This window comes from Bipolaris zeicola (genome assembly GCF_000523435.1).
Source record: "Bipolaris zeicola 26-R-13 unplaced genomic scaffold scaffold_237, whole genome shotgun sequence".
Classification (NCBI taxonomy): domain Eukaryota; kingdom Fungi; phylum Ascomycota; class Dothideomycetes; order Pleosporales; family Pleosporaceae; genus Bipolaris; species Bipolaris zeicola.
The window spans coordinates 26,020-36,874 of NW_006912286.1; the positions used below are offsets into that span (position 1 = coordinate 26,020).

General features: G+C 48.3%; 5 protein-coding genes across 5 annotated transcripts; 2 read left to right on the forward strand and 3 right to left on the reverse strand.

Moving 5' to 3' along the window:
* Positions 1–205: 205 nt before the first annotated feature.
* Positions 206–584, forward strand: COCCADRAFT_40577 (uncharacterized protein; the record flags this gene model as incomplete). The annotated part of the gene is made up of 2 exons (XM_007718513.1): positions 206–301; positions 363–584. The coding sequence occupies 2 exons, from the start codon at positions 206–208 to the stop codon at positions 582–584; spliced, it is 318 nt and encodes a 105-aa protein (XP_007716703.1).
* Positions 585–895: 311 nt separating this feature from the next.
* On the reverse strand, positions 896–1,666 carry COCCADRAFT_107690 (uncharacterized protein; the record flags this gene model as incomplete). The annotated part of the gene is made up of 1 exon (XM_007718514.1): positions 896–1,666. The coding sequence occupies one exon, from the start codon at positions 1,664–1,666 to the stop codon at positions 896–898; it is 771 nt and encodes a 256-aa protein (XP_007716704.1).
* A 36-nt stretch (positions 1,667–1,702) lies between these two features.
* On the reverse strand, positions 1,703–3,253 carry COCCADRAFT_107687 (uncharacterized protein; the record flags this gene model as incomplete). The annotated part of the gene is made up of 1 exon (XM_007718515.1): positions 1,703–3,253. A coding segment is annotated over one exon (1,551 nt), but the record flags the coding sequence as incomplete, so codon positions are not given.
* Positions 3,254–6,299: 3,046 nt separating this feature from the next.
* On the reverse strand, positions 6,300–7,946 carry COCCADRAFT_107720 (uncharacterized protein; the record flags this gene model as incomplete). Its single annotated transcript, XM_007718516.1, has 3 exons — positions 6,300–7,503; positions 7,553–7,831; positions 7,858–7,946. The coding sequence occupies 3 exons, from the start codon at positions 7,944–7,946 to the stop codon at positions 6,300–6,302; spliced, it is 1,572 nt and encodes a 523-aa protein (XP_007716706.1).
* Positions 7,947–8,867: 921 nt separating this feature from the next.
* On the forward strand, positions 8,868–10,509 carry COCCADRAFT_107677 (uncharacterized protein; the record flags this gene model as incomplete). Its single annotated transcript, XM_007718517.1, has 2 exons — positions 8,868–8,932; positions 8,997–10,509. The coding sequence occupies 2 exons, from the start codon at positions 8,868–8,870 to the stop codon at positions 10,507–10,509; spliced, it is 1,578 nt and encodes a 525-aa protein (XP_007716707.1).
* Between the last annotated feature and the right edge of the window lie 346 nt (positions 10,510–10,855).

Consider the following 10,855-nt stretch of genomic DNA (forward strand, 5'->3'; position numbering starts at 1 on the left):
GACAAGACACGCAGTAGTTTGCTGCGGCTGCAACGATGGGAGGGGACGCATCTGGGGCTCGGAATCGCAGGAGTGTCTCGATCACCTCGAGGACGAGAATGTTTGTGGGCTTTGTGAGACGCGTTTTGAAACTCCGAGCAACCTTGAACGTGTGAGCTGAACTGAACCTTGGTTGAATGAACATTGACAGGGTGCGCAGCATGAAATGACACATCTAGAGCGGACAATTGAATATTATGGCTGCTATAAGAAATTTCCCACATATCCCGCTATGATCATCCACCTTGAGGCCGCTACCTGCGTTTCTGGAATCGACATACGCGATTGAAATCAGTCAGCTGCCATGTGTTTTCCAATGGAAGGCGTACCTTGATCAGGAGTACCGCCAGGAATTACTCGAGCGTGTTGATCTAGAAGCAATGTATGGACGCGTGTACCCATTTCGGTGCCCAAGCTGCAAGTCGAGCTTCACAAATCTATCCGGCCTTTTTCAGCACGTGTACAATAATACATGTCGCCAGGATCTGCATGAGGGTAAGATGGGTAAGTTGATCAAATGGCTAGAGAATCGCCATAATATATAACTTGAGATCAAGGAGGGTGTGGCAACAACGAGCAGCAAGTTTTTGTGTCACTGCATGTATATTTCGATGTGTTTCAGCAAATATCTGAGCATTGATTACTTGAGCACTTGCACAGAGTCTGGTGATAGGGCAACACTGTACTTTTTACGTATGTAACCTAAGCAACAAACTGCCGGTTTTTGCTATCGTGAAAGTATAACTTTTGGTAACTTTTGATGTGTCCTAACATATCATTGTATATTACACTGCTTCCTGACCACAAGGGTGAGAACCATCCACCCCTGAGTCAATTTCATACTCCTACCCGCCTTCTATGTACTCCTACCGATTTCTATCGTCATCGTAACAAGATACGCTGCAATCATATCACAACCCAGCGCCTCGAAGCGACTAACCTTCCAATCCTTCTTTTCCTTATCATAAGTAGCCTTGGCCTTGAAGAACCGACGATGGACATGTCCGAGCTGGGCGAACATTACCTTCTCGCCCGGTTGAGACTGCATCATCGTCCAAGACTTGTTCATCAAGCGCACCAGCTCTCCCCACGCAACGACTCGAAGAAACGATTCTTGCGACATGGAGAAGAGCGTGCGAAAAGATCGATTCCATCCCATAAATATCTTTACAGCGGGCTGGATCACGTCTGCATTCCAGTTGGGCGCAGCGTCATCGGCGTTCCAGCGACTGAACACCTCCTCTGCATTGATCCCGACGTGATCTTTAATCAGAGCAAGCTGCGTAACCGCCAACTCTTCTTCCGACGAGCACTTGAACGCGTCACTACGGTGGGGGAACTCTATCATAATCAAATCATTCAATGGTGTGCGTTGAGTACCAAAGATGGCCCTCAGATCCTGCTTGATGCGCTCCGCCAACGTGAGATTGGATTGGGAAACGGACCTCCAAGTCTGAGAAGCCTCTTCGGCATGTCCAGAGTTACTACCAAATCCAGAGTCTCTGGGAGATGAGTTTGTGGCATGTCGGAGTTGTACGTCTTGATCAAGGGTCGTAGAAGAGCCCAGATTCGAAACCTGTTCGAGGAGTGAGTCAATCAGTCCCGAGTTGTAAGTGTGACTAGACATGCGGACCGGTACTTCCTCACCTTTGTCATTCGAGTCGGTCGTCTTTGCCTCCATCTCGGGAACAGGGTTCCAGTCGCGGCCCTCGAGGGCATGTAGCGTCGGTGTGTGTCGTTGGCGTGGCGCAACTGTCGGCAACTCCGCTGCGGAAGTCTCGGCGGGAAGCTCGCTAATATGAACATTGGATCCTTTGTTTTGGTTATCCTGGCCAGCTGGAATCGCGTACTTATCGCTAGTGTAGTAGGCTTCTGGTGATAGTTCTGTAATGTCTTTCTGGACTGCTTCTTTGTGGCTATTGTCGTTCAAGTAGTTTTCGTAAAAGAATGGCAAATTTTGAGAGCTGGTGGTGGAGGATGGGCTGGACTTCCTATACACTGAGATGATGTCAGTTTCGTCCTCGTCCGCCATGCGAAAATATATATCAGTAGTAGGGGTATAACCATCTGCGGCATTCTGTTGCTCATGCGCATCCGGGATACCCATAGTTGGCTTAGACTTCAAAGAGCTTCGAGAACTGCTTGGAGATAACTTACTAATTGGGATAGTTCCTATTCCACTATGCATTGAGCGCATGTCAAAAGCACTACCCGCCCGGGTATGATCTGGCTCATGGCTTTTAGAACGGCTATGTATGCCCCTAGCGCTTACATCTCGTTTTCCTTGATTTTGAGTTGTAGACAAATAGCCAGAATCAGAGCTATTCCAAGGAGCGGGTCGGTTTTCCAGTGGAGCAGTTGCCGGTACACGAGGTTCCTCCGATGAAGCGAAAAACGCCGTACCCAAGGGCGTGCTTACTGATGAAGAGATACCATCAGGATTTTTCCACAAAGAGGGGCGGGCATGCTGCCAAACTTGTGGAGGCATCTCTGACTCTTGCTGCATTGCTGCACCATCTTTGCACGGTCCTACGAAGCGAGGTGTCAGTGGCTTCGCACTGCCGCGCATTCCCATTTCCGGCTTCGGAACCCTCTGAGATACCTTGCTAGTACGTCCATTTTGATTCAGACGTTGGTATTGCTTATGAGAATATCTCGATTCGGATTGTGCTTTGAGTGCGTAAGGGGGTGGCAAATCTTTATTATAACCCTCCCACTTCTCTTGCGACACTGTTATTTCATCTCGGTGAAGAAGAAAATATTCTGCGCATTGCTCCAATTGTACTGGGTCATTGGGAGTCCTGTACGTGCAACCATGACTTCCAGTACAACGACACACGAATATACGTGCAACATCGGCCCAGTGGAAACAGCGGACATATATTCCGGCGCTTTCCCATATCTTTTCGCGTTTCAGCTGATAATTGATATACTCAGCTACAGTACATGTCTTGTAGTTCATGCGGTCCATGTAAAAATTCAAGCTTGCTTCCAGTTCTGGCCATTCTTTGATAAGGCGGAAGGTTTTCTCTCGATGTCGTGCAGGATGACTGCACCGGCAGACCTTTAGCCTATCTACGCCGACATAGTGAAGCCACCAATCTGGAACAGACGAACCCGGAAATCGGTGTGGCCAGAGCTCTTCTGTAGTGCATTGTGTGCGTTGACCACGCGCGAAGAAAAGCTTGTCGTAGCGACGATCTTCGAAACACATCGTATTGGTTGGCTGACGGTAACAAGTTATCGGGTACCCCATAGTTTGTAGGCGTCTTTCAATTCTTAATGAGTAAAAATGTGTCTCTTCAATTAATACCCGAATACCCTGGTGGTGGGTGTGAAAAAGAATAGATCGTACGAAGTTCTCTTTATGATAGAACAGACCTGGGAGGTTGTGTCGTCACATTGTTGATACTGCGGTAGGACAGAGATAGCAGAAACAATACAATGCACATAGTTTGAGCCATTTCTATTTTCTTTTCAAAGGGTATTACAGCATGACGCACAATGTACTTGGAGACCAGGCGCCGGTGATCGCATTGTGCGCCAACAACAATGAGATGCGTCAAATCTTTGACAAAGATGACAATGGTGATCTGTTAGAGTCATCATCCGTCCGATTGGCCTTGTTATCTATGAAAGCTAGCGTTCACGATACCCACGAAAATGAAAAAGCCGTTCACCTCCGCGTCACGTACTTGAGTCCAATGTTGTGGCTACAGTACCATTGACTGCAGCGGCCTTTGCAAGCCGATCAGCTAGTTGATTATGCTCCCTTGGAACATGCCAAAATCCAACCTAGAACAGCTTTAGTGTCGTATACACTCATGGTGCCTTTGCCAGTGAGAACTTACCTTGGTGTTCTTTGCATCGAGTCTTTTGATCAAGGTATCGAGTTTACGGAATAGATCGAGATTTGCAGGCTTCTTGCGTTTAGATGTGCGCCAATTCTGTCGCTACATGATCAATCACAAGATTCCCTTTCGCGACTCCTTGCAGATTGTTGAAATATACATACCCTCCATGTTCGTAGCCATTTGGTTATTCCCTTGACCACATACGCGGAGTCGGGCGCCACAATCCATGATCTTTGTTCCTTCTTGTTTTTTCTAGTAAAGGTACTTGAAAGTGTCCTTAGGCCAATTATTGCCGCGAGAAGCTCTGCTCTTTGATTTGATCGGACCGCAAAGTTGTCCAGCATGTCGGTGATAGCTATAGACAGTTGGCCTGCAGTATTACTGCTATATGCTATACGAATCCCGGATTTGGCTGTGGATTTTCCGTTGTTTTTGCACGCGCCATCAGTGAATATGATGCGGAAGTGATGACAGGGAATGGGCGTTGGTTCATTGCGAAGGTCGTAGAGAGATTGATTGTTGCATGCACAGCAATAAAATACAAAACCTCCACACCTGGGGCACTCTCGGATAAGATCTTGTACAGGCCGACTGGTAGTTTCTGGGCATAGATACAACCTTCTGTTGCGAACTCCTTCGCCTTGTTCCATCGTTGACGATGTCCAAAGGGAAACCAATCGTTGAGTCAAGAGTTGCGACGGGATTTGGTCAAAGGGATGATGTCTACACAGAACGGTGCCGATTATCGCAAGCTTCCCTCGATCCGGTTGCAGCCGGCAATCTAAAACAACAACCCAAACTATCGTCAGCCATCTTCCAGGTCTACATACCATTTCTAGTAAAGCTAACACCGGTATATACCGTTGTTCGAAACATTTTGGGGTCCGTGCAGGACGGCTGACGTGTGACGTCTGTTATCGCGATGCATTGTTCACAATGAGCAAGCAAATATGATAACGACTCATTGTGTTTGGCGCAAGCATTCCTTTTTTTTGGTACCCATATCTTGCTGGATGAGTAGATGTCGCGTGGTTGGGCTGATTGTTCCCAAGCTTGCTTGACCAAACGACAATTAAGAAGGCTATAACAATTGAAGTCCTAACAGCACGACAGTCTCAACGAGTAAAAGAATTTGAGTGGAGTGAAAATGCCATCCAAGGGCTTAGCGGGGATAAATAGCGGCTTCTTGGAGGCATCAGAGTACCACCAGCCTTCCGCCTATATTTCACACACCTTCCATGACTACACTTTTATCTTCGAACCAGCAACATGTCTGCTACAAATATTCTCCGTCCCAATTTCGAATATATACGTTGTATACGACCACCACCCGTGGAATTTCATGAAAAGAGATCACCGCAATATAATGCTTCACACCCGTCGTCCTTTTCAGTTTCACGAGATATCGCCCTTTTTCATGGCGAGGCTATTTGAAAAGAGACTCAAAATATCGTATGGAAGTCGCTGTTTCATATCATCCGCTACCAGAATCTGGAATTATGTTTTCAGCGCCTGGCAATTTTAATGGCCGGGAGAACGAGCCAGAAATCTGACTCCTTAACGAGCGCTGTGTTCCAGGCACAGTGCTAAACTCTACATTTTGGGCCTTCAACTCCCACCACGAAGAAAAATGCGTGATTTGAGCAAGACGACAATGTCGCTTGCGCACCGCCCTCTCCGGACAGCCCTTCTCTCTATATACTTGCAACATATCCGTCGCGCTTCTCTGACCCGCGTTTTCTTTTGACTTTGTCTAGAGACGCTGTCTTGCGACTCGAAAAACTAGATGGGTTGACTCGGAACCTGGCTTGCTTCATATTCTGCATGGGAGAAGATGTGATTGATCTTGAACCGACCAACCCACCACCTGTGCAAGTATGGGTGTTGAATGCGGTCATTACTATCTTGACGAGTATCATTCCTCGAAATACGGACCATGTTGTTCTGTCAGTGTTGCGACGCTATCTATATACTGGTGCTGCAGATAATCGACCGCTACTCCATTCTGTCAGCGCTTGGCTACTGTCGCTGCAAGTGCGCACTGAGGGACTCAATTCGAATCTCAACCTCTATTGTTTCTTGGCAGTCTCCGCTACCTATCTTCTACCAGCCCTTTCTCAGAAGTCTCGTTTTTAGCAGTAAACATTGACTCAACCACAAGCTCATGCCCACAGCCTTTGTTGAGATACCTCAAGTTGCGACACATTATTTATATTTGATAATTTTGTGCAATATGCACAATTTGACAGGACCTTCTTGCCCTGCGTAATACAGTTAGTTTTCTGCTCCTTGAATAACCAAAACCATGTTGCCCCTCTGAAAAAGAATATTGAACGTAAAATGCAACCTCATTATCATACAAAAACATTATGTTTTCAATCCCAATGATCATGCACCAATGACCAATCAAGCCCAATGAATAAAAACGCCAACAAACATGCTCGCAAAAACAAAGTCAGACCACCTCCCACTCACTAACACATCTGCCGATGAAGCTGCGGTATTGTCTCCTGTTGGGCTGGTCAAAGTCCTAGTCGGCTGACCGCATGTCAGGCCACTGCAAGAGGATGATGTTGAAGTAGTACTCTCAGCAGTCTCGGTCGCCGTAATGGATATTGAGTCCTCGATAACTGCAACAGGGGTCTCTCCCGGCAGAAGCGAAATCTCCATACCATCGATCGTCGTCTCTCCACCTGGCAATAGTGTGTCGCCATTGGGAAGTAGTAGGCCGCCACTAGATGCAGCTGGTATAAAGGAGAAGCCGGATGGGAGCGCATCGGGAGATATAGTCGTACCACCGACGACTATCTCGTCTGTTTTCGTAGGGACAGGAATCGTAGTAGTACCAACGATCAAGCCGGTATCGTCACGTGAAACAGTTATGCTTCCGATGACAGTTGTTTCGCCAACGTCTAGCTCTGTCGCGAGCTGTCCCACATGGATGGGTACTCCATTAACGTCGAGTGTGGAAGTACTGGGTATGGATGTCTCCTGGTTTAGCGGGATAGAACGCGTGCCATCTACTACAAGGAAAGAGCTAGATTCGTCGAGCGAGATGGTATTGGTTCCGATAGTGGTCATCTGGCCAGGCTGCAGTCCCGGCACTATATCATCTATGTCCACAGTAGTACCGCCAATAACAACGGGTGCTACGATGGGTGCTGGGGTCATTGGCGGCGGCAGTCCAATTGTTTTGGTACCACCAACCACGACAAACCCGGCGGAGCTGTCAAGGGAAATTGGCACGTCGTTGATAGTCGTTTGTTGGCCTGGATTGAATCTAGTCGTGGTTCCGCTGATCACGATTTCAGATCGCGACGGGTCAATTACAATGGGACCGGCTCCTGGCAATGTGACAACTGGTGGAGGTGTGGCGTCATTGGTAGGTTGGGGCCCTGGCGCACCGGTAATGGGTGGTTTCACACCTACTTTAGAAAGTGTTGGGTCTACTGGCTTAACTTCCGGGGGACCTTCCGGGGACTCCTGTGGTTGTGCTGGTGGGTTCGGAGGCTGTACATGCGATGGTCCGGGTTGGGCTGGGCTATCTTTCGTGGTGACTGGTGGAGTCTTTGAAGGGGTTGGTGGAGAATCCAAGCCTGGATTTGGCTTACTGCATATCTGATCAATCTTTTGTATCATACTACTGAAACTTCACTTACGCTGTTGATGTAGGATCTACGATAGGGATATGCGGAGTAAGGTAGTCATAGTCGAAGAGAGTTGAGACCGTGATTGCTGTCGCGGTTACGATCTCGGATGTTGGAGGAATGTATGGATGTAGAGTAATGACGGAGGTCGATGTAAATGAGCAAGATTTTGTCGTAAAACCTGGTACTGGATATGGTTTCATATTCGTGGGGTATGGTATTGAATATGTGGGATACGTTGTGGTGCTATTAGAGACTTTGTACTGACTTGGCAATGTTAGTTGACCTAAACTGTCTTTTTTTTCTGAAATACGTACTCTTCAGTTGTGGATGCGGTGGCTGTGAGTTCATCGGTGGTGGATTCATCGGTTGGGAAAGCGATCATCACCTCATCGCTCGTTGTCATGGCCTTATCACGAACAGTTTCATAACGAGTGGCTGTAGTACCGTTTGGGTAGGGAGTGACATGCATCAGTATGGTGAGCACTGCTGTTTCCGTAATAGTCTCTACGATCTGCGAGTACGACGGCATATAGTACTCTGTGGTAGTTTCTGTACATGGTCCTGTAGAGGTTGGGGGAGCCGTTGTGTTGCGTAGGGTGGGCGGCAGCGTTGTCTTGGGTACAGTGTACGAAGTTGTGATGTTGTCTACAGTGTGGGTGAATGCCGCACACACAGCTATTTAAAAGATGCTCGTCAGCTTCAGGTAAGTATGGAGATTATGTTTATTACCAATTAAGCATGAGTAGACGAGTATTATGAAAGCGCTCGCCATTGTCACCGTTAGGCTAGAAGTTAGGGTCTACAGCCACCAAAAGTTGGAGTGATAAAGAGGAGGGGCGCCCGACAATACGGAAACGAAAAGCAAGGCAGAAGGATCAGAAGGATCAGAAGATCAATCTGAGAGCTTGATTCTGCGCAGCGAATCCCATGTCAGCTTTGTGTGTTGTGGCTCAGCCTCGAAGTTGGCCCCCAAAGCTGTGCTCTTGGCGCAGGCTCGGCGATGGGACTATGATTGGCTGTATGCATATGCATTGCCTCAATGAGGCAGGATGCAATAAGATTTTATTGCAAGCGTAGGTTAGGCGTCCGATCTGCGTACTCTCTAACAGCAGGGAGGCTCCCGTTAATGTCCACTCAACATGCACACCCGATGCAGGGCTTTGGGGGTGGCGTGGCTAGTACTGTTGTCTAGACTCAGCCCGCTGTCCTGCCATTCCACTCCACCATCCTCTGTAGACCTCGACAATTTCCATACTACTTGCATACTTTCCAAGACACTCGGCCTCTGCGAGCGTGAGCGTTCCGCGAGGCGGGTAGGAGCCAGATGGCGAAACCACTCTCTCTTGCGGGATCGGGACGCTGGTATGGGAACGATGGGAGCTGGACAGGGTACTTACTACGTTCCACCAGGCTGTGAAAGGCACTCGCATGCTCAGTGCGCTGACAACGACAGCTTCTCAGTCCAAGTGGGAACGCCACCACAAACGTTTGAAGTATTCCCATCTTTTCAGTCGCAGAACGTGTGGCTACCAATCGGCGAAGAGTGTTCGCGAATCCAAGCCGATGCGGGAGCGTGTGGTAGCTCTCGCGGTGCAGCACCTTTTCAACAAAGTCCAAGTCCCGGCTTCCAGCCAAACATGTCTTCGTCCTGGCAGGCCATCAATCTCTTCGAACTGGGGCTTGAGAAAGTCCGTGGTATAACGGGCAATGGATTTGTCGGGCTGGACGACGTCAAAGTAGGGAATATCTCGCTTGACAAATTTCCTGTCACTGCATACGCTTCGCCCGGCTTCTGGGTAGGGCAACTCGGCCTTTTGCCATTGTCGATAAACTACTCCACAACAGTCAACTCACCATCGTTCCTAGTCGCTTTAAGAGATGGGGGGCATATACCGAGCGTAGCGTACGGTTACCAAGCAGGCGCTCCGTATCGGGGTACCAAGGTGCCAGCAAGTCTGGTGCTTGGAGGTTATGACAGCTCGCGTGCGTCAAAACCACTTACTGTTAACATCAACACCGACATGAGCAGAGCGTTGACAGTTTCTATACACGACATTGTAGCGACCGGCACTTTGAACGGCACACTATCTCTAGTTAACAGCGAGCGAATTATTGCGCCCCTCGACTCGTCAATTCCTGAACTATGGCTCCCCAAGTCGGTGTGCGATCGCTTTGAGTCTGCATTTGGGTTGCAATACCATGAAGGATCTGGGCGTTATCTTTTGTCAGACGCTCAGAGAGACCGACTTCGGTCGATGAACCCCGTTGTGACAATGACGATTGGCTCAGACATCTCCATATCCGGCAACAGTACCATTATTCAACTTCCATATGCTGCTTTCGACTTGCAAGCAGGTTTTCCGATTTTTGTCAACGAGACCAATTATTTCCCGATCCGCAGGGCTGACAATGACAGTCAATACGCAATCGGCAGAGCTTTTCTCCAGGAAGCGTACATTGGCGTGGATTTTGAGTCAGGAACTTTCAACGTCAGCGCGGCAAAATGGGACAAGCTAGACCCAGAAATCATTCCGATAGCATCATCAGAAAGCAGAGCAGCCGCTGAGAAGAAGGGTGGTTTGCCGACTGGCGCGATAGCTGGAATAGTTGTCGGATGTGTAGTTGGAGTAGCTCTGCTCGGTGTATGTGCATGGTTGGTGATGCGGAAAAGAAAGCGCAAGAATATTACACAACATGACGCTGTCGAGACAGCGGCGAACGAGAAAATAAGATACGAGATGCAGCCCCCTTCGGAACTGGAATCGAACGCTCTGAGAGTTGCGGAACTTCCGGGGAAGCAGGGAAAAAGTGAGCTGTACGAAAGCAGGGCGGTGCCTGAACTGAGCAGTCGAGATTGCATCCATGAAATGCCGGCAGAGCCTGTTCCCGGACTGCTGGCCAAGCATGATGAGGGCGCAGACCAAAATGAAGCTGATGAGAGGAAACAAGAGAGAAGGAGTCAATAGCGCAGTTGGAAGGGAAAGGGAAAAAGAAATGGCCAAGACAGGCTAGTGCATCATTCTACATCTAAGCATGTTCGGAAGCATCATGAGATGCATTACGAACCACATTAATCATTGTAACATAAATACCCCGCAAATATGCATTTCAAATTAAGTATTAAATTAGCAAACTTGACAGCAAAAACAAGCACTCCGTTGCATATGCATCAACTCAGTCAGTGTCGTATGTACGTTCATGCCACAAAATACATCGAGTAACGTGAGCGGCAAGCGAAGCGGCCGGGTAAGCGAAGCGGCCACCTTTGCCAAGACTATACCTTCTTTCACCTTAAGCAACAATGTCTCAACA